This window comes from Heterodontus francisci, chromosome 27 (assembly GCF_036365525.1).
Source record: "Heterodontus francisci isolate sHetFra1 chromosome 27, sHetFra1.hap1, whole genome shotgun sequence".
NCBI lineage: Eukaryota > Metazoa > Chordata > Chondrichthyes > Heterodontiformes > Heterodontidae > Heterodontus > Heterodontus francisci.
This window is the reverse complement of record NC_090397.1, coordinates 7,685,559-7,709,253: the sequence shown is the minus strand read 5'-3', so window position 1 is coordinate 7,709,253 and position 23,695 is coordinate 7,685,559. Positions and strand designations below refer to the sequence as shown.

General features: G+C 44.9%; 1 protein-coding gene across 7 annotated transcripts in view; it reads left to right on the top strand.

Annotated features, from left to right (window-relative positions):
- The window catches only part of LOC137384622 (cilia- and flagella-associated protein 54-like), a 712,374-nt gene that overhangs the window by 111,342 nt on the left and 577,337 nt on the right, over positions 1–23,695 (top strand). For all 7 annotated transcript variants that reach the window (XM_068058759.1, XM_068058758.1, XM_068058757.1 and 4 more), the window contains one exon: positions 20,943–21,046. In XM_068058759.1, the coding sequence (XP_067914860.1) occupies positions 20,943–21,046 (104 nt within the window). The remainder of the gene's footprint in view (positions 1–20,942; positions 21,047–23,695) is intronic.

Here is a 23,695-nt window from a genome sequence, read left to right as displayed (position 1 = left end):
ATTCCACATTTTGTTCTTCCGAACTGAGATCCTCCCTTATTAATGTACTGATCCCATCCCTTATTATCAGCGCAACACTACCTCCTTTTCCTTTTTGCCCGCCCTTCCTAAATGTTGAATATCCTTAAATATTCAGCACCCAGTCTTGGTCACCCTGTGGTCTCGTTTCCGTTATGGTAATTAGATCATACCCATTTACCTCTATTTTGGCCTTTAAATTATCTACCTTGTTGTGAATGCTGCGTGCATTCAGGTAGAGTGCCCTTAACCTTGTCTTCTTGACATTCTGCATTCTAAGCCTGGTTGATGCTCACCTTTGTTTCACCTGCCCTCTAATGTCACTTGCTACTTTTCTACCTCCTGTTACCAGCTTTACTTCCTTGCAATTTGAGCTACCCCTGAAGTTCCCATCCCCTGACAAGCTCGTTTAAACCTTCCCAACAGCACCAGCAAATCTCCCTGCGATGATGTTAGTTCTGGTCCTTTTAAGGTGTAGCCCGTCCATCTTGTACAAGTCCCACCTGCCCCAGAACCAATCCCAATGTCTCAGAAATCTTTTCATGGGTCTCACATTCTGCCAACAGTCTTTTTTTAGGGACAACAGCATCACTAAACGTAAACTGTGAACACTGTTTACAGTGAAACTGTATGTGGGGAGAGCCACCAAGCATCAAATGCCGATGTGATGGAGATCCATACAGGAGCCTGGAAATTGCACACTAATTAGATTTTTGTTATTTCCAGCACAGAAGATGTGAAGAAGATTTTTGGGAAAGACTGTTTGTACCAGACAAGGAACTGCCGCTAAGCATGCATTTAGAAATTCAAAGATTGGTCCTGAATGGCTGGCATGAATTCGTTAAAACAAGTTTTGCTTAACAGAATTAGTAATTATTTTTGAACAAGTGATGAATTGGACAAGTTCTGGAAATGCATCACATGTGATGCATGTGAATCTTCAGAAGCTTTTTGACAAGCAGTCATCAAACAGGAAGTGTAATACCATGGACGGAAAGTGTGTTGATATAAAGGAAATAATGGGCGAGAGTCAATGGGTGCTGTTGAGGAGGGTGGAAGTGGTGTACACCAGAGGTTATGCTGGACCTGATTTTGTTCTCACTACACATGTACATGGTTTGGATTTGGGGTAGGGAATACAATAATGAAATTTGCTGTCACACAAATGCAGAAGGTCACAGTAAGGGTAATGGTAAATGACTTCGGAAGAACATAAGGAGGATGGTAGGATCGGTAGGCAGCTGGCAGATACAGCTTAATGTCAAGATGTATGGGGTAATCATCTTCTACCCGCCAGAAACTTAAGCTCATCCAAAACCCTTTTGCCTGTATCCTAATTCACACTAAGTCCTGTTCACCCATCATCCCTGTGCTCGCTGACCGAATCCTTGTTTGTGGTTTAGCAATGTCTCGATTTTAAAAGTCTCATCTTTGTTTTCATATGCTTCCATGGCCTCACCCCTTCCTATCTCTGTAGCCTCATCCAGCCCTACAACCCTCCAAGATATCTGTGCTCTTTGAATTCTGATCCCTTGCAGACCCTCAATTTTACCCGCTCCAAAACTGACAGCTGTGCCTTCAGCTGCCAGGGTCCTAAGATCTGGAATTTCCTCCCAGGACTTCTCTGCCTCTACATCTTCCTCATCCTTTAAAGACACACATTAAACCTACCTCTTTGACTAAACTTCTGGTCATCTACTTTGATATCTTCTTATGTGACTTGAGGACGAGTTCATGGACGCACCATGTGTCCTAGACAAATACATCTGCAGGAAGTGTCACCAGCTGCACAAGCTTGAGCACCGAGTTTTCGTATTCGTGCGGCAACTGGAGTCACGGTGGTGCATCCGCAAGGCAGAGAACTACATGGACAGCACGTTTAGGGAGGTGGTCACACTGCAGCTTAGGAGCATGCAGGCAGATAGGGAATGGGTGACCGCCAAGCAGTCTAAAAGAACCAGGCAGGTAGTGCAGGAGTCCCTTGAGCGAGCTCGCTCACTAATCGGTATTCCATTTTGGATCCTGTGAGGGCACGGTTCCTTTGAGGAGTGCAGTCAGAGCCAAATCCGTGGCAGCACAGGTGGCTCAGCTGCACAGGAGGGGAGGAGGAAGAATGGAAGAGCAGGAGTGATAGGAGATTTATTAATTCGGGGAATTGACAGTCGATTCTGCGGCCATAGATGTGACTCCAGGATATTATGTTGCCTCCCTGGTGCCAGGGTTAAGGATGTCACTGAGCAGCTACAGGACATTCTTCTGGAGGAGGTTGAACAGCCAGAGGTAGTGGTTGACATGAGCACCAACAACATCGGTAGGAAGGGGGATGAAGTCCTGAAAGCAGATTTTGGGGAGCTAGGAAGGAGATTAAAAAGCAGGGTCTCAAGAGCAGTAATCTCAGGATTACTCCCAGTCCCATGTGCTAGTGAGCATAGGAATAGGAGAATTGAGCAATTGAACAAGTGGCTGGAGAATTTGTGTAAGAGGGAGGGCATCAGATTTCTGAGGCATTGGGACTGGTTCTGGAGCAGGTGGGACCTGTAAAAGATGGACAGGTTGCATCTTAGCAGGACTGGAATTAATATCCTCACAGGGAGATTTGCTAGTGCTGTTGGGGAGCGTTTAAACTTGATTGGCAGGGGATAGGAACCTGAAAGGGAGCTCAGATTGGAGGGAAGCAAAACTGATAACAGGAAGTAGAAAAGTAGTAAGCAAAATTAGAAGACAAACAAAGCAAAGGCAAGCATCAAATAGGATCAGAATACAGAATAATGTTAAAAAGGCAGAATTAAGGGCACTCTATCTGAATGCATGCAGTATTCGCAATAAGGTTGATGATTTGAAGGCACAAATTGAGGGAAATGGGTATTATTTAATTGCCATTACAGAGACATGGCTTCAGGGTGATCATGATTTGGAACTAAATATTCAAGGATATTCGTCATTTTGGAAGGATAGGCAAAAAGGAAAAGGAGGTGGGGTGATGCTCTTAATAAGGAACGAGATCAGTACATGAGTGAGAGAGGATCAATATGTAGAATCAGTTTGGGTGGAGCTAAGAGACAGCAAGGGGAAGCAAACATTGGTAGGCATTGTTTATAGGTCATCAAACATTAGTGGTATTGTTGGGGATGGCATTACTCAGAAAATTAGAGATGCATGTAACGTGGGTAATACAGGAATAATGGGTGACTTCAATTTTCATAGAGACTGGGTAAACCTAATTAGCACTAAGGCTGTGGAGGATGAATTCCTGGTGTATGAGATGGGTTTCTGGAGCAGTATGTTGAAAAATTAACTAGGATTGGGCTAATTTAGATTCAGTATTATGTAATGAGAAAGGGTTAATTATTAACCTTGCTGTAAAGAAGCCTTTGAGAAATTGTGACCATAATATAATCAAATTTTATATTAAGTTTGAATGTGATATAGTTCATTCTGAATGACTAAAAGATTGATAAGCAAGGTAAAATTAGAGTACGAGAGAAAGCTAGCTAGAAATATAACGACAGGTAGTAAGAGTTTGTATAGATATTTAAAAAGGAAGAGTTAACAAAGTGAGCTTTGGTCCTATAGAAAGTGATTCTGGGGAATTAGTAATGAATAATAAGGAGGTGACAGATGAATTGAACAGATATTTTGTATCGGTCTTCACTATTGAGGATACAAGTAACATCCCAGTATTAGCTGTAAGTCAGGAAATGGAAAGGAGGGAGGAGCTCAATAAAATTACAATCACCAGGGAAGTGGTACTGAACAAATTGTTGGAGCTGCGGGCTGACAAGTCCCCGGGTGTTAAAAGAAGTGGCTAGTGAAAGAGCTGATGCGTTAGTTTTAATTTTCCAAAATTCCCTAGTTTCGGGGAAGGTTCTGTTAGATTGGAAAATAGCGAATGCAACTCTTTTATTCAAAAAGAGAGGGAGACAGAAAGCAGGAAACTACAGGCCAGTTAGCTTAACATCTGTCTTAGGAAAAATGTTAGAAACTATTATTAAAGATGTTATAGCAGGGCATTGAAAAAAATTCAAGGTAATCAGGCAGAGGCAACATGGATTTGTGAAAGGGAAATCATTTTTCACCAATTTTTTGGATTTCTTTGAGGGAGTTACATGTGCTGTGGATAAAGGGAAACCGGTGGATGTATTGTACTTAGATTTCCAGAAGGCATTTGATAAGGTGCCACATCAAAGGTTATTGCAGAAAATAAAAGCTCATTGTATAGGGTAACATATTGGCATGGGTTTAAGATTGGTTAGCTAACAGGAAACAGAGTAGACATAAATGGGTCATTTTCTGGTTGGCAAGATGTAACGTGTGCCACAGGGATCTATGCTGGGGCCTCAACTTTTTACAATTTATATAAATGACTTGGATGAAGGGACTGAAGGTATGGTTGTTAAATTTGCTGATGACATAAAGTAAGTTGTGAAGAGGACGTAAGGGGGCTACAAAGGGATATAGATAGGTTAAGTGAATGGGCAAAGATCTGGCAAATGGAGTATAATGTGGGAAAGTGTGAAATTGTCCACTTTGGCAGGAAGAGTAAAAAAGAAGTATATTATCTAAATGGTGAGAGTTTGCAGAGCTCTGAGATGCAGAGGGCTCTGGGTGTCCAAATGCATGAATTGCAAAAGGTTAGTATGCAGGTGCAGCACGTAATTGGGAAAGCTAATAGAAAGTTATCGTTTATCGCGAGGGGAATTGAATACAAAAGTAGGGAGTTTATGCTTGAGCTATACAGGGCATTGGTGAGACCACATCTGGAGTACTGTGTACAGTACTGGTCTCTTTATTTAAGGAAGGATGTAAATGCTTTGGAGGCAGTACAGAGAAGGTTTACCAGACTAATACCTGGAATGGGCGGGCTGTCTTATGAGGAAAGATTGGACAGGCTAGGCTTGTATCCACTGGAATTTCGAAGAGTAAGAGGCGACTTGATTTCAACATATAAGATCTTGAGGGATGTTGACAGGGTGGATATGGAAAGGATATTTTCCCTTGTGGGAAAATCTAGAACTAGGGGTCACTGTTTAAAAATAAGGGGTTGCCCATTTAAGACAGAGATGAGGATAATTTTTTTCTCTGAGTGTTGTGAGTCTTTGAAATTGTCTTCCTCAAAAGGCAGTGGAAGCAGAGTCTTTGAATATTTTTAAGGCAGAGGTAGATAGATTCTTGATAAGCAAGGGAGTGGAAGGTTATCAGGGGTAGGTGGAAATGTGGAGTAATCAGTTCAGCCATGAACTTATTGAATGGCAGAGCAGGCTCGAAGGGCCGAGTGGCCAACTCCTGTTTTTAATTCGTATGTTTGTATGAAACTAGGGTCTTAAATCTGAACAAGGGCAGCTATGAAGTTATGAGGGACAAGTTGGCTCTCGTGGATTGGAAAAATACACTAAAGATTTGAGGGTAGACAGGCAATGGCTAGTATCTAAAGAAGTACTACAGGGTCTGCAACAGATATATATTCCTCCAATGGGAAAGGTGAATCAATCGTGGCTAACAAAATAAGTTAAAGATTGCATTAGATCAAAGTAAGTGGCTTATAAGGATGTCAGAAAAAGTGGTAAGCATGAGGATTGGGAGCAATTTAGAATCCATTGAAGGATGGACCAAGAAACCGATAAAGAAAGGGAAAAGAGAATATGAATGCAAGCTAGAGAGAAACATAAAGCTGGCCTGTAAAAGCTTCTTTAGGTATGTGAAAATGAAAAGATTAGCTAGGACAAATGTGGGCCCATTACAGGTGGAGACAAGAGCATTTATAGTGGAGAACAGGGAAACGGTGGAGAAATCAAACATTTACTTTGCCTTCACAGATGAAGATACAGAAAATCTCCATGAAATACTGGACAACCAAGGTACTTGTGAAACTGAGGAACCAAAAGAAATTAACATTAGTAAAGAGATAGTCCTTGACAAGTTAAATGGATTGAAGGTTGATAAGTCCCCTGAGATGAGCTACATCCCAGAGTGTTGAAGGAGGTGGCTATAGAGATAGTGGATGCATTTGTGGTGATCTTTCAAAATTCTATACATTCTGGAAAAGTTCTTGCAGTCTGGAAAGTAGCAAATGTAACCCCACTATTTAACAAGGGAGGGAGAGGAAGAATGGAGAATTACAGACTTCTAATTTTGAAGTCAGGAGTAGGGCAAATGTTAGAATCTATTATAAATGATGTGATAACTGGACCCTTAGAAAATAATGGTAACATTGGGCAGAGTCAACATGGATTTATGAAAGGGAAATCATGTTTGACAAACCTGTTAAGAGTTTTATTAGGATGTAGCATAGATAAGGGAGAATCAGTGGATGTGGTGTATTTGGATTTTCAGAAGGCTTTTGATAAGGTCCCACACAGGAGGTTAGTAAACAAAATTAGAGCACGTGGGATTGGGGGTAATATACTAGTCTGGATTGAGAATTGGTTCACAGACAGAAAGCAGAGAGCAGGAATAAATGGGTCATTCTCAGGATGACAGGCTTGTTACTAGTGGGGTACTGCCAGGATCAGTACTTGGGCCACAGCTGGTCACAATCTAAATAAATGATTTGGATGTGGGGACCAATGGTAATATTTCCAAATTTGCTAATGACACAAAACTAGGTGGGAATGTAAGTTCTGAGGAAGATGCAAGGGGTCTTGGATAGGCTAAGTGAATGGGCAAGAACATGGAAGATGGAATATAATGTGAATAAGTGTGAAGTGATCCACTTTGGTAGAAAAAAACAGAATATTTCTTAAATAGTGAGAAGTTGGGAAGTGTTGGTGTCCAAAGTAACCTGGGTGTCCTTGTTCATGAGTCACCAAAAGCTGGCATGCAGGTGCAGCAAGCAATAAGGAAGGAAAATGTATTTTGTCCTTCAGCGCAAGGGGATTTGAAAGCAGAAGTAAAGAAATCTTGCTGCAATTGTATAGAGCCTTGTTAAGACTGCAGCTGAAGTATTGTGTACAGTTTTGGTCTCCTTATCTAAGGAAGGATATACTTGCTATAGAAGGAGTGCAACGACGATTCACCAGACTAATCCCTGGGATGGGCAGGATTGTGTTATGAGGAGAGATTGCAGAAACTGGGCCTGTATTCTCTAGAGTTTCGAAGAATGATTGGTAATCTCAATGAAACTTACAGAATTCTTACACGGCATGACAGGATGTTTCCCCTGGTTGGTGAGTTCAGGACCAGGGGATATAATCTCCGAATAAGGGTTAGGCCATTTAAGACTGAGATGAGGAGGAATTTCTTCACTCAGAGGGTGGTGAATCTTTGCGATTCTCTACCCCAGAGGGCTGTGGAAGCTCAAGACTGAAATTGATACATATCTGGAGACTAATGACATCAAGGGATATGGAGATCGTGCGGGAAAGTGGCATTAAGGTAGATAATCAGCATTGATCTAATTGAATGGCGGAGCAGGCACAATGGGCTGAATGGCCTACTCCATTTCCTACGTTCCTATGTGTGTATTCAGGACTGTTTCTTAGAACTGTCATGCCCAGTAAAGACATCATCACATTCCTATGTTTAAGATACAAACTTTATTCAATGTGGAATCTTTGAAATTGGCTTTTCCTTTTAAAAAGTGGCCAGAGTGCTGCAAGATGGCCTGTATATTCAAACTATCACACTGTCTCGATAGGAGAAAGGATACATTCCACAGTAAGAGGTGTCAATTACACCCATCCTGAAACCATCAAGAGACATTCCTGAATTAAATTGGTTCTTCTGAAACAAAGAAGGTAAGAAGTAGCCGCATCTTAACAGGATTATACCCATCCAAACATAAATGGATGGCCATGGATTCCACATCCTGGTCCATTTTATTGTCACACCAGGGAACAGGGCCATGTGTCAACTAACAAAGTCTCTGATGGATTTTGATCTTAAAAAGCAACCTTCTGGAGTCACCGAAGGGGTTCAGCCAAGGGCTGTGGAAAGATCCAGCCTAACAGGAAGAAACCCTGCTGCTGATTCTACACCTCTGCCTGGTGTAGCAGACCTCTAGTCTGAAATTGTAACAACCAGAAATCTACAACACCTTAACAAATTCAAGACTACAAACAACCTATGCCTGCACCTTTAAAAGAGACTATTCTACTTTGAAGATTCAACAGGTTTAATGTAAACTACGAACAACTACCACACCTTGAACTCTTACCTTTACCTTCAATCTGTATTCTCTTGAGAGTGCATGTGAGAATGAATGTGTGCATGAGTGGTGTTGCAAACATTTCGGGGAATAAATATTGTTCAACGAGTCGTTAATCTTCTGTTTTAAACCTACAAGAAAACCTATTACTGTCTGTTTATTTGACAAATATAAAACACAAGGGCAAACTCATCATTTTAAACAAAACACAATTGCAGTCAGTTGGGAGGTGAACAATAGGAACCTCCTGTCTGTAACAGAACAATACGTTATTTGAACCAACCAGGAATAAGGCTATTTTAGATCTGATAATGTGTACTGAGACAGGATGAATTAATGATTTCATAGTTCAGGATCCTGTAGAGAATTTCACATTCATTTTCAGGGTTAAAAACCTGGTTCTGAAACTAATGTCTTAAACTTAAATCAAGGTAATTACAAAGGTATGAAGAAAGAGTTGGCTAAAGTGGACTGGGAAAATAGATTAAAGGGGAAGACGGTAGACAAGCAATGGCAGACATTTAAGGAGATATTTCATAAGTCTCTCAACAAAGATCTATTTCAATGAGAGAAGAAAGGCTCAACAAGAAGGATGAACCATCTGTGGCTAACTAAGGAAGTTAAGGATGGTATCAAATTGAAAGAATATAAAGTTGTGAAAATTCGTGGGGGACCAGAAGATTGGGAAAATTTTAGAAACCAGTAAAGGATGACTAAAAGAGAGAGAAAATAGACTGAGAGTAAACGAGCAAGAAATATAAAAACAGACAGTAAGAGTTTCTACAGGTATATAAAAAGGAAAAGATTATCTAAGGTAAATGTTGGTCCCTTAGAGGATGAGACTGGGGAACTAATAATGCAAAACAAGGAAATGGCAGAGACTTTCAACAAATATTTTCTATCTGCCTTCATGGTAGAAAACACTAAAAGACCGCATGGATTGGTTGGAGCAGCAACTGGATGCACTTAGGAGCATGCAGATGGCAGAAAGCGTCATAGACAGGTGTTTTAGAGAAGTGGTTACACCCAAGGTGCAGGCAGATAGATGGGTGACCGCTAGAAGGGGAAGGTAGTCAGTGCAGGAATCCCCTGTGGCTATCCCCCTCTCTAACAAGTATACCGTTTTGGATACTGTTGGGTGGGGGGATGGCCTATCGGGGGAAAACAGCAGCAGCCAGAGCAGTGGCACCGCGGCTGGCACTGTTGTTCAGCAGGGAGGGACATAGCGCAGAAGAGAAATAGTTATAGGGGACTGTATAGTCAGGGGCACAGATAGGTGCTTCTGTGGACGTGAAAGAGACTCCAGGATGGTATGTTGCCTCCCTGGTGCCAGGGTCAAGGATGTCTCTGAATGGACAGGGGGCATTCTGAAGGGGGAGGGTGAACAGCCAGAGGTTGTGGTACACATCGGTACCAACGACATAGGCAGGAAGAGCGACGAGGTCCTGCAGGGGGAGTTTAGGGAGTTAGGTAGAAAGTTAAAAAACAGGACCTCTAGGGTTGTAATCTCGGGATTGCTCCCTGTGCCACGTGCCAGTGAGGCTAGAAATAGGAAGATAGTGCAGCTAAACACGTGGCTGAACAGCTGGTGTAGAAGGGAGGGTTTCAGATATCTGGACCATTGGGATCTCTTCAGGGACAGATGGGACCTGTACAAGAAGGACGGGTTGCATCGAAACTGGAGGGGCACAAATATCCTGGCTATGAGGTTTGCTAGCGTCACTCAGGAGGGTTTAAACTAGTGTGACAGGAAGGTGGGAACCAGAGCAGTAGGACAGCTAGTGAAGTAAATGAGGAGGACCTAGTAAATAAGGCCAGTAGGACTAAGAGGAAGAGCAAGCAGGGAGATGTTGCGGAGCAGAGCGGGACTGGAGGTCTGAAGTGCATTTGTTTCAATGCGAGAAGTATAACAGGTAAGGCAGGTGAACTTAGAGCTTGGATTAGTACTTGGAACTATGATGTTGTTGCTATTACAGAGACTTGGTTGAGGGAAGGACAGGATTGGCAGCTAAATGTTCTAGGATTTAGAAGCTTCAGGCGGGATAGATGGGGATGTAAAAGGGGTGGGGGAGTTGCATTACTGGTTAAGGAGAATATCACAGCTGTACTGCGGAGGGACACCTCGGAGGGGTCATGCAGCGAGGCAATATGGGTAGAGCTCAGGAATAGGAAGGGTGCAGTCACGATGTTGGGGTTTTCTACAGGCCTCCCACCAGCCAGCGGGAGGTAGAGGAGCAGATATGTAGACAGATTTTGGAAAGATGTAAAGGTAACAGGGTTGTAGTGGTGGGTGATTTTAACTTCCCCTATATTGACTGGGACTCACTTAGTGCTAGGGGCTTGGATGGGGCAGAATTTGTAAGGAGCATCCAGGAGGGCTTCTTGAAACAATATGTACATAGTCCAACTAGGGATGGGGCCATACTGGACCTGGTATTGGGGAATGAGCCTGGCCAGGTGGTCGAAGTTTCAGTAGGGGAGCATTTCGGGAACAGCGACCATAATTCCACACATTTTAAGGTACTTGTGGATAAAGATAAGAGTAGTCCTCGGGTGAAGGCGCTAAATTGGGGGAAGGCTAATTATAACAATATTAGGCAGGATCTGAAGAATTTAGATTGGGGGCGGCTGTTTGAGGGTAAATCAACATCTGACATGTGGGAGTCTTTCAAACATCAGTTGATTAGAATCCAGGACCGGCATGTTCCTGTAAGGAAGATGGATAAGTTTGGCAAGTTTCAGGAACCTTGGATAACGAGAGATATTGTGAGCCTAGTCAAAAAGAAAAAGGAAGCATTCGTAAGGGCTGGAAGGCGAGGAACAGATGAATCCCTTGAGGAATATAAAGACAGTAGGAAGAAACTTAAGCAAGGAGTCAGGAGGGCTAAAAGGGGTCATGAAAAGTCATTGGCAAACAGGATTAAGGAAAATCCCAAGGCTTTTTATACGTATATAAAGAGCAAGCGAGCAACCAGGGAAAGGGTTGGCCCACTCAAGGACACAGAAGGGAATCTATGCGTGGAGCCAGAGGAAATGGGCGAGGTACTAAATGAGTACTTTGCATCAGTATTCACCAAAGAGAGGTACTTGGTGGATGATGAGCCGAGGGAAGGGAGTGCAGATAGTCTCAGTCATCTCGTTATCAAAAAGGAGGAGGTGTTGGGTGTCTTGCAAAGCATTAAGGTAGATAAGTCTCCAGGGCCTGATGGGATCTACCCCAGAATAGTGAGAGAGGCAAGGGAAGAAATTGCTGGGGCCTCGACAGAAATCTTTGCATCCTCATTGGCTACAGGTGAGGTCCCAGAGGACTGGAGAATAGCCAATGTTGTTCCTTTGTTTAAGAAGGGTGGTAAGGATAATCCAGGAAATTATAGGCCGGTGAGCCTTACGTCAGGGGTAGGGAAATTATTAGAGAGGATTCTTCGGGACAGGATTTACTCCCATTTGGAAACAAACTAACTTATTAGTGAGAGGCAGCATGGTTTTGTGAAGGGGAGGTCATGTCTCACTAATTTGATTGAGTTTTTTGAGGAAGTGACGAAGATGATTGATGAAGGAAGGGCAGTGGATGTTATCTATATGGACTTCAGTAAAGCCTTTGACAAGGTCCCTCATGGCAGACTGGTACAAAAGGTGAAGTCACACGGGATCAGAGGTGAGCTGGCAAGATGATGCAGAACTGACTCTGTCATAGAAGACAGAGGGTAGCAGTGGAAGGGTGGTTTTCTGAATGGAGGGATGTGACTAGTGATGTTCCGCAGAGATCATTGCTGGGGGCTCTGTAATATATATAAATGATTTGCAGGCAAAGTAGCTGGTCTGATTAGTAAGTTTGTGGACGACACAAAGGTTGGTGGAGTTGCGGATAGTGATGAGGATTGTCAGAGGATACAGCAGGATATAGATCGGTTGGAGACTTGGGCAGAGAATTGGCAGATGGAGTTTAATCCGGACAAATGTGAGGTAATGCATTTTGGAAGGTCTAATGCAGGTGGGAGGTATACAGTAAATGGCAGAACCCTTAGGAGTATTGACAGGCAGAGAGATCTGGGCGTACAGGTCCACAGGTCACTGAAAGTGGCAATGCAGGTGGATAAAGTAGTCAAGAAGACATACGGCATGCTTGTCTTCATCAGTCGGGGCATAGAGTATAAAAATTGGCAAGTCATGCTGCAGCTGTACAGAACTTTAGTTAGACCACACTTTGAATATTGCGTGCAATTCTGGTCGCCACACTACCAGAAGGACGTGGAGGCTTTGGAGAGGGTACAGAAGAGGTTTACCAGGATGTTGCCTGGTCTGGAGGGTATTAGCTATGAGGAGAGCTATGGATAAACTCGGATTGTACTCACTGGAACGACGGAGGTGGAGGGGTGACATGATAGAGGTTTACAAAGTTATGAATGGCATGGACAGAGTGGATAGGCAGAAGCTTTTTCCCAGGCTGGAAGAGTCAGTTACTGGGGGACATAGGTTTAAGGTGCGAGGAGCAAAGTTTAGAGGGGATGTGCGAGACAGGTTCTTTACACAGAGGGTGGTGAGTGCCTGGAACTTGCTGCGGGGGGAGGTGGTGGAAGCAGGTACGATAGCGACGTTTAAGAGGCATCTTGACAAATACATGAATAGGATGGGAATAGAAGGATACGGTCCCCGGAAGTGCAGAAGGTTTTAGTTTAGGCAGGCATCAAGATCGGCGCAGCCTCGGAGGGACGAATGGCCTGTTCCTGTGCTGTACTGTTCTTTGTTTTTTGTTCATGCCAATAATAGTGGAAAATCAGGGGGCAAAAGGGAGGAACTTAAAACAATTATCAGCAGGGAAAAAGTACTAAGCAAACTAATGGAACTAAAGGCTAATAAATCCCCTGGACCTGATGGCCTGCATCCTAGGGTCTTAAAAGGAGTAGCTACGGAGATAGTGGATGCATTGGTTGCAATCTTCTAAAATTCCCTGGAAAGGTTCTAGCAGAGTGGAAAACTGCAAACGTCGTGCTACTATTCAAGAAAGGAGAGAGACAGAAAGCAGGAAACTGTAGCCTAACATCTTCATTGGCAAAATACTGGAATCCATTATTAAGGAAGTAGGAGCAGGATATTTAGAAAATCATAATGCAATGAAGCAGAGTCAACATGGTTTTATGAAAGCGAAATAATGTTTAACAAACTATTACGACCAGGTGAGAAAAGTGTCCAGGGGCCCCTCTCAGCCTTCACCTGGTCTTGCCGTAACAGGGTTTAATTTTCAACACACCGTGTTTTTAGCTCCCCCTTGGTGAATCCTTGTTCACCACTTTCCAATTATAAGGCAAAGAAACCAGGACAAACAGGTTTTTTTAGGTTTAAAGAAGAAAAGTTGAAATTTGTTAGACTTGAACTTAAACTCTAATTCAGTTGACGTCTGCAGATAACGGACACGCCCACACTAACATGCATACACAATACACACATGCAAATAGAGACCGAAAAGAGCAGAAGAAAAATAAAGTAGAAAAATTTGAGGCAATATCTGAAGAGTTTTTATTACGGTTCTTTGAGCTCACTGTAGAGTCCTTGATTGTAGGTCGATCTTGCTTTTCATTGGGGCCCAGTATTCTTAAACCTTGTTCACTGTAGGAGACTTCTCTCTTGGGGTCATGTATCTTCAGTGGATTCAGAGGCTTGTGAGAAAGAGATGGGTGCAGACAGGAGAGAACTTCTCAGTCTAGGAGCAAACAGTCTTTCTGCGTTCAAACTCTCTGCGGCTAGTTCAAAAGACCCTGGAACAGCCAGGGCGTCATGTGACCAGCTGGTCTAACCAGTCCTGGATTGTATGATTTTAGCAGTCACCCTGGAATGCTCCTCTTACACAGAATACCTGGTGATCAAGGTCCATTATGGGTTGAATGTGTCAGGGAATGGTCCTTTGCCCTTCCAAGCACTGTCTGTTAATATGCAAATGTCTTTTCCAGCCACGGCTCATCTGTTTAACAAGTCATTTCGTCGCTCCAGCAACAATTTAAAATCAATGTTCATGACAAAATTAATGTGCCTCATTCTTGGCAGGTGGGGCCCTCGCATGACAAAACTTATTAGAGTTCTTTGAGGATGTAACGAGTAGGGTAGATGAAGGGGAACCGGTAGATTTATTGTATTTGGATTTCTAAAAGGATTCGATGAGGTGCCACATAAAAGGGTACTGCACAAGACAAGAACTCATGGTGTTGGAAGTAATATATTAGCAGGGAAAGAGGATTGGCTAACTAACAGCTGGCATATGTCTCGTACACCCAGTCTTTGTGGATCCCCGTGCTGTGCAGCAGTGCTCAGAGTGAGGGAGGGCCAGGATCCGGCTGGGCCTGGCCGTGAAACTCTAATAGGAGAGCGGCAGCAGCTGGCCACACCAAGAAGTGCCCATCTGTGTCAGAAAATGTACAGGATTTGCCTCAGCTACCTCCAAATACCCGAGCGGCATTGTCAGCAAAGACTGCGGCTTTCCAGGGAGGCCATCACCAACTAATGCGCCATGCTGCAGGATCAGCTGCAACCCGTGGGCTTCGGTGGACACCCAATGCCCGTTGGTCCTGAAGATTACCATGGCACTCAACTTCTATAAATAAAAGCAAAATATTGCGGATGCTGGAAATCTGAAATAAAAACAAGAAATGCTGGCACCACTCAGCAGGTCTGGCAGCATCTGTGAAAAGAGATGTCTGACTCTTTCCAGGGATCCACTGGGGACATGTGTGTGGTCTCCCAGGTAGCACCCCCCACTGCATCAAGGGGGCGACCAGTGCCTTGTTCAAGGGGGCCAGCGACTACATGTTTAGTTTAGTTTAGAGATACAGCACTGAAACAGGCCCTTCGGCGCACCGAGTCTGTGCCGACCATCAACCACCCATTTATACTAATCCTACATTGATTCCATATTCCTACCATATCCCCACCTGTCCCTATATTTCCCTACCACCTACCTATACTAGGGGCAATTGCTAATGGCCAATTTACCTATCAACCTGCAAGTCTTTGGCTTGTGGGAGGAAACCGGAGCACCCGGAGGAAACCCACGCAGACACAGGGAGAACTTGCAAACTCCACACAGGCAGTACCCAGAATTGAACCCGGGTCGCTGGAGCTGTGAGGCTGCGGTGTTAACCACTGCGCCACTGTGCCGCAGTGGTACTGGACTGACCCTGACAGTCAGGCAGAGAGGGCCATCAGCTTCGGAGCCATTGCTGGATTTCCCCCAGGTGCAAGGTGTCATCAACTGTACGCATGTGGCCATCAAGGCTCCCATGGAGCAGCCAGTGGCCTTCATCCACAGGAAGGGCTTCCATTTCATCACCGTAAAACTGGTCTGTGACCACCAAAAGTACATCCTGCGGGTGTATGCCCACTTCCTGGGTAGCAGGCACGATGCCTCCATACTTCGACAGTCCCAGGTGCCACAGCTTTTCAGGCCTCCGCTTGCCCTCAGGGATGGATTCTCGGGGACAAAGGCTACGCATTGAAGATGTGGCTACTGACACCTTTGAGGAATTCTTACACTACAGCAGAGGAGAGGTACAGCACCTGCCACGGGTCCACCTGAGTGACCATCGGGTATGCCTTTGGGCTGCTGGAGATGAGATTCCGTTGCCTGGATCGATCTGGTGGAGCCCTGCATTATGCCCCAGTGAGGGTCTTGTGTATTGTGGTGGTCTGTTGTGCTCTGCGCAATCTAGCACAGTAGAAGGGGGAGGTCTTGCATGAAGGGGACATGATCAATCACCAGTCATCATCCGATGAGGAGGAGGCTACTGAGAAGGCAGCACTGGATCTTGCTTCCCTTGCACCGAAAACTGGGGCCATTGAGAGGCATGCAAGGGAGGCATGACACAATCTCATACATACTCACTTCCTGCCACCATGATGGCCTCTCAAAGTGGACTCAATAAAGACTCACCTCACTGTATTCCACCTGTCACCTCCTTCCTATCGCACTCCAGTGCCTAGTGCCCAGATTCACCACATCTGAGGCGCTGACCAAACATGGCCTATGCCTACACTGGCAGCTCATTGAGGGAGCAAGGGTGAAGGTAGCATCTCACAATTCAGCAATGAAATCATGAGCCATTTATAGTAATGAAACTGACATCTATTCATTAACACAATTGCACAAGCCAATGCAAAGGCCACATTTTATACACGTGTCATACCCAAGTGCGTCTATGTGCTCTTCTTCATTTGTTTTCGTGCACTTCTATGCGGTGTGACCCCTGAACTGCCAGATGAGGTGGAGGCAGGCTGCTGATGGTCTGTTCTTGGCTTGGGATGACTATGGTGGGTGTCCTCTGGCTGCTTGAGGTTTGGAGGGCCCTGGCTGGCTGAGGCGTTCCTGCACAGGTACAAGAGTCTCCTTAGTCGTTGCAGCTACTGGAGCTAGGGTCACTGGTGGAGTAGCTGAGGAGCCGGTGTTCACACTCAGAGCGCCCTGAGGGGAGCCACCAGATGTGGAGGTCAGCCTCTCCTCCTCCCTTTCAAGGCTCACTTGAACCTCCCTGCTCACCAGAAAAGAATGAGGACCTGGAGAAGACTCCAGGCTTCTCCTCTGTCTTTCACCTTGCCACTGCTGCATTGAGCTCATCTGTGTCTCACTTTGCCACTGCTGCATTGAGCTCATCTGTGTCTCACTTTGCCACTGCTGCATTGAGCTCATCTGTGTCTCACTTTGCCACTGCTGCATTGAGCTCATGGCCAAGGTGATGGTGTGCAGGTCTGCTTGGATCTGTGGGATCTGGCTCTCCATGAGGATCACTAACCTCTTGATGGAAGAAACCATGCGCTCACATGCCTGAGGCATGGCAGCAATCATGGCATGGATGGACTCTTCTATTGTCTGCTCATGGCTGCGCATTGCCTCTGGCAGCTCTCCCAGATGTTTCCTTACCTCTCTCTGCATGTTCTATTCTGCTGACACCAGAGGCTTGTCATCAGTCTGGGGCTCAGCATGGGCCTGGCCTCCCACAGTTGATTGACTGAGAGTGGCCTCGGCTGTCTCTGCCACAGCCAGCTGCTCAGGTGTATACATGGTGCTCTCAACAGCTTGTGATGCTGAATCTAAGCCCAAGCGCATACCCATTGATGTGAAAATATCTGCGCTGGTGGAGGGTGCAGGGAAATGATGTAACGGTGCATCCTCTGACTGTTCCTCCTCCTCCTCAGAGGATGACTGCAGGCCCCCTGTCCCAGCGACTGTGCTTGTCTCCATAGTCCCATGACCTGCTTGAGAAAACACAAACATTTGTGGGTTAGGTTGTTTAGCTCTCCTCATGCCAGCCATGTGACATGGATCTCCAGAAGTGTGTTGAACACAATGCCTCCTCACTCTCTTATATGGACACTCCAGTCTCACCATCCCTGATTGCATGGCTGCCCTGGGTCTCCGCCAGTTCCAGAGCCGCCGCCTCTACTGATGTCAGAGGACACACATCAGGGATCTACTGCTAGTCCTCGATGTCTCCCTGGTGTTATGGGCCTGTTTCTCCTGCACGCGGAAAGAGGGACACAGACTTTGCACGAAGAGCAACAGAACACTTGTGCTTGTGGAGCCTCTCATCCCCTGATGGGATTTCCTAAATGGCTCCTCCCACGTCCACTCTCGGGGACATAATGAATTGAGCTCTGAAAGAAGGCGGCCTGTCGCCGAGATGCAGCCATGCATCTGCCAGGATGTGGGAATGCCTAACCTCCTTGCCACCATGTTTGTGGTCACTCCCTCCCCATGTAGCGCTGCCTCCCACATAGCCGCATGCAAGCCCCAAAGAGGAGGTGGGTATGGAGGACTCACCATGGCAGAGCGAAGGAGGTCATTGACCTTCTTGCAGCACTGGACCCAGCTTCGGGGCTGACCCTACGGCTGCTGACCACCTCTGCGATCTGCATCCGGGCTTGCTTGGTCCAGAGGGGAGGATCCCTTCTTGCCATCCCTTGGAAAGAAGACCACCCGCCTTTCCCTTGCAGCCTGGAGGAGAATCTCGGGGGAGGCATTGCTAAACCGTGGTGCCACCTGCTGTCTTGCCTTAGATGTGGTCCCAGTTGGCTCGCGCTCCATCTGGTCGATCTGCAGTCCTGGTGCAGGAGTCGCAGCAGTGGTATAGGTGGGTCTAGCAGTTACAGCAGCAGCAGTGATGGAAGGGTGTCCAGGAGTTGCAGCAGCAGCAGAGAGGTCCAGCAGCACTCCAGGTTCACCACATCAGTGAAATGCAGCAGTACAAGCAGGGCTGACAGAACTTTAAAGATGGTGCTGGCACCTGTGTTCTAGTCATCTGATGCCACTATCAGTGCCTCGTAACCACCCCCCCCCCCCCCCCCCCCCCCCGACATCCTGCAACAGGATGGGCCCTATGTCTCGGTTTTGTTAATTGGCTGGCCGTCGCATGATTGTGCGATGGTACCAACTTCCGGTGTCACTGCTGGGACCCGCAACGGCTGATAAAATTCAACCCATAGCGTCTGCAAAGGGATATGGATGGGTTACGTGAATAGACAAAAAATTGACCGATGAAGTATCATGTGGGAAAATGTGAGATTATCCACTTTGGTTAGAAGAATAAAAATGCAAAATAGTATTTAAATGGAGAGAGACTACAGAATGCTGCAGTACAGAGCAATCTGAGTGTCCTCATACATGAAATGCAAAATGGTAGCATGCAGTTATAGCAAGTAATTGGGAAGGCAAATGGAACGATGTCCCTTATTGCAAAGGGGATGAAGCATAAAAGTTGGGAAGCCTTCCTACAACTGTACAAGGTATTGGTGAGACCGCACCTAGAGTACTGTGTACAGTTTGGTTTCCTTATCTAAGGAGGGGATATACTTGCATTTGAGGCAATTCAGAGAAGACTCACTACGTTGATTCCTCGGGTGAAGGCGTTGTCTTATGAGGAAGGGTTGAGCAGGTTGGGCCTATATTCGTTGAAGTTTAGAAGAATGAGAAGTGATCTTATTGCAACATAAATTCTGAGGGGGGTTGATGTTGAAAGAATGTTTCCCCTTGTGAGAGAATCTAGAACTAGGGGGCATAGTTTCAGAATAAGAGGTCACCATTTAAGCTGGAGATGAGGAGGAATTTCTCCGCTCAGAGGGTCGTGAAACTTTGGATTCTGTATCCCAGAGAGCAGTGGAGGCTGAGCTATTAAATTTACTCAAGGCTGAGATAGACAGAGTTTTGAACTATAGTGAAGTCGAGGATTATGGGGAACAGGCAGGAAAGTGGAGTCGAGGCCAAGATCAGATGAGCCATGATCTTATTGAATGGCAGAGCAGGCTGAAGGGGCCATATATGGTCTTCTCCTGCTCTTATTTCTTCTGTTCTTCTAACACTCCTGTGATCACATTGGGACATTTTGTTATGTTAAATACGCTAGATAAATACAAGTTGATGTTGTAATATGTTTTGTGAGGAAGAGTATAGAATGAGAGTATATTCTGAATAGAAAAATGCTTCATGGTTTGGAGGAGGACCTAGTTGTTGAAATACATAATTCCTGAAAGTATGAGTGCAGCTAGATAAAGTATGAAAAGGCCAACAGCATTTTATGTTTTATAAGGGCTGGAGTAAAAATAAAGAAGTAATGATAAAGATATGCAATACAGTTAGAGTACTGTATGTTATTTTTGGTGTCGCATTAAAGATGTAGAGAGTGCACAGATGATGCCAAGAATTCAAAGCTCCTTGACCAAGCTTTACTCACCCCTCCTAATATCTTTTTTGGCTCAACGTCCGTTTTTTGATTACGCATCTGTGAATTGTTTTGTTACATTTTTCTACATTGCAGGCACTGTATAAATGTGAGTTGTTGTTGGCTCTGCCATCGGACTTAGTTATTCTTGCAGAATGTACAGAGGATGCCAAATAGAGAAAGAAAGATTTCAAAGATATGCATCCTCCACAGACGCTGTCCTGACTGTCCTTTCAATGGTTGCAGTGATTCATTATTTTGGGGTTTTAGGATTTTAGACCAGCTATAGGTTAAAACAAATTTGTGTTCCAGTGGGTGGGCAGAGATTATGTATGGTATAGAAATAGATATCACATGTCGCACAGCCCAGATAATTTCTCTGAAATGCAATTAAATGAGTGTATATAGGACATGGATCCCCCCGAATGAATCCTGTCCTGACTTTACTCCATTGCTGTATGGAGGATGCATATTTTTCAAAGAATAAAGTTATAAAATCCATTTTTTTAAATTTAAAAGTTGATGTGTTATGAGGCACTTTACATTGATGCAAATTGTTCACTAAGTTACGAAGTTAAAACTTGGGATGTTTGTGTATTCTAAATTTAGATTTGATTTCGAGATACAGCACTGAAACAGGCCCTTCGGCCCACCGAGTCTGTGTCGACCATTAACCACCCATTTATACTAATCCTACACTGATCCCATTTTCCTACCACATCCTCGCCTGTCCCGATATTCCCCTACCACCTACCTATACTAGGGGCAATTTATAATGGCCGATTTACCTATCAACCTGCAAGTCTTTTGGCTGTGGGAGGAAACCGGAGCACCCGGAGGAAACCCACGCAGACACAGGGAGAACTTGCAAACTCCACACAGGCAGTGCCCAGAATTGAACCCGGTTCGCTGGAGCTGTGAGGCTGCAGTGCTAACCACTGCGCCACTGTGCCGCCCATTATGTCTGTTATTAGCTTATGCAAGGGGAAGTAAGACTTCGTGGGTATTTCTTTCAGCAGACAAGTACTTTCCTTAGTTATTACATTCTAGCACTTTATTATTAATTTCAATACTTGCCTTGACAGGTAATACTACTGCACATGAGAATCAAAGCGATACAGCAACATCTACACAAAGTCCAGCAATATCTATGCAAACAGAACACTGTGCTCCAACAAACCTATTAATGGTGAGTTATATTATCAAGTTGTAAATAAAAGAAATAGGAATGATAAAATGTTCTCTGACATATCCAGACTGCCTTCAGCTTGCCCTAATGTCAATCCTATATCCTTTCAATCTTTCCTGATCCCCTTTTGCTTCTTAAAAGATTATACAGGTACAGTCCCCACCACTAGTGAGTGTGTTGGTGTTAATGCGATTTGCTTGCTGTATTGGTGGATGGTAAAACCAAAAAGGTAAGTAACGAACATATCTAAGAAAACAGGAAATCTTACTTCACAATTGTCTCGCCTAATTGTTAGCAGTTAAATACAGAATCTTATCACTAAGATAATCGCATTTTAATTAGGTGAAAACAGCTGAATGAAACTGCTTGAAGACCCAACTTTAGTTGAAATCAACAGAGCTGTTTAAATGGATAAGTATAGGATAAAAATGAATGAACTACTGAAATATTTGGTGCACTTGATATGCTATAGGCTGTGCCTTTGCTTTTGACTCCTAGGGTAACAGCAATGGCAAACAGTTTGCAGTATTTGTCTGATATTGGCGGCTGTCTGCGCTAAGCATGGATGGTGTAAGTGTTGGGGACTTTACTGCGTCCATTGGAGTCAATGGAAATGTAGTCTGTAGCCTTACAACTCAAAGTGCCAGGTTAATCCTCAATGCATGTCTAATTTTTGGGTTGCAAAGCTTATATTTTCAAATGTGGCTCAGTAGTTGCAATTTCACCTGAGTTACAAGTGTGAGTTAGGGGATGCCGGCAACGGGTCAGGAACCCATTTGTTTCAGCAGCGGGCTTTGCCGTGGCTGTTTAACGCAGGCACAACATTAGCATCCTGCTTCCGGGCAGGTTGTAGCATGCCTAATCGGTAAATGAGGTGCTGTGAACGTCAACGTAAGCTCGAGGAACAGCGCCTCATTTACCGATTAGGCATGCTACAGCCTGCCGGACTGAACGTTGAGTTCAATAATTTCAGGGCATGATGGACCCCCCTTTTTATTTTTAATTTTTGTTATTTTTAGGTGTTTATTTTATTTTAGTTTGTTTAGTTTGTTTCTACAACTTATCCACTGTTTTTTTCATGTTTGTGCTTGGGACCAGGTTGTTCAGTTTTCTGTCCATTAACACCCTCTCTGTACTAAAGCTGTGTCTTTCAGCACGTCATTAACTTGCCGCTTGCCTTTGCTCCATGACCTTCTGGTCAGTTATTCTCTGTGACCTTGTCCTATCAACAGCTCTTTGTTATCTCCTGCCCCACCCCTTCTTTACTTGCTTAAAATCTTTTACATTTCTAATTTTTGCCAGTTCTGATGAAGGGTTACTGACCTGACACGTTAACTCTGCTTCTCTCTCCACAGATGCTGCTAGACCTGCTGAGTATTTCCAGCATTTCTTGTTTTTATTTCAGATTTCCAGCATCTGCAGTATTTTGCTTTTACTTTATTTGAATTCCTCATTCTCCTGCTGTCTACTTTGTTGCATTCTGAATTCCAAATGCACGGTATTCTTCAGGTGAATGGTATGACCAGGTTGAGTGTAAATGTAACAGTTGGACTTTTGACTGTGAGAATCATTTATGTTGCGGTTGTGTGGACTGGGTTGGGGGGCCAAATTGCACTGCCTTTGGCCTCGCGCACTCAGATTAGCTGAAGTGTGCCTGTATGAGGCTGTCACAGGCTTCTCTGGCAGCTGGGTGTGTGACTGCAGGCACCCAGCTCTATTACTGTCAGCAGCACGATGTTATGATGGCACAGCAGACCACAACTATTCTGGGGTTCCTTGCTGGTGCATACTGAAGAACGTCCCAGATCTGCCCAGGCACTTAAATTGCATCTTCAGCAACCCAGTGGCTTACTCAATGATTGTCCTTGTGATCATGTGGCTCTTGTTGTACTTCTCCTCTGCATCAATGGTAGGGCTCCTCACAGAAGGCGTGGAGCTGAATGTTATGGAGGCAGTGGGGTCCTGATGCCAGGCCAGAAAGTTGGGGAGTCCCCGCCTTGGTCATTTGGAAGATCCCCGGCTGCATTTTACGATGCTCATGCAGTTAACTGTCTGCCGCTGGGGTTCATGTCCCTTTAAGGAAGGGGATCCTGCCTCAAGTGCTGCTGGCCAGTCAAAGGGCCAGCAGCTAAGTAGTCTCAGCAGGGCTACTGGGAGCGGTGGCCACTGTTGGGATTGCACACAGCTGCAAGAGGCAATGTGGACGCCAGCCTTGGAAGCAAGTAAATGGGGGTGAGTTTGCTGGAGTCAGTTAGACAAGTAGTGTGGGCATGGGGCAGCCTTTGCCACTGGGGGACCTTCTGTAGGGACCTCCATGGGTCACAGTTAATATCTGTCTGTACCTGAGGGAATCTGGTGACTGCAGCAAATGCAAGAGGCCTCTGTGTCTGACAGGCCTCATTAGTGCCAAAGTGGACCTAAGTGGTGGCCTTGGCAAACGTGGCTTTGGTCACCTGGGAGATATACTTGTGGGCAGCTGATTGTGAGATCCTGCAGATGTCACCAGCAGATCACGGGAATGAGCCAGAGGCAAAGAAATTCAGGTTCATGGTTATATCTTGACAGCTACTGGCAATGCATGTCACCTGGTCCTCTAGGATGAAGGTCTTGTTTCATGAGGCGGTAGATGTCCTGCATGGTGTGTTGCCT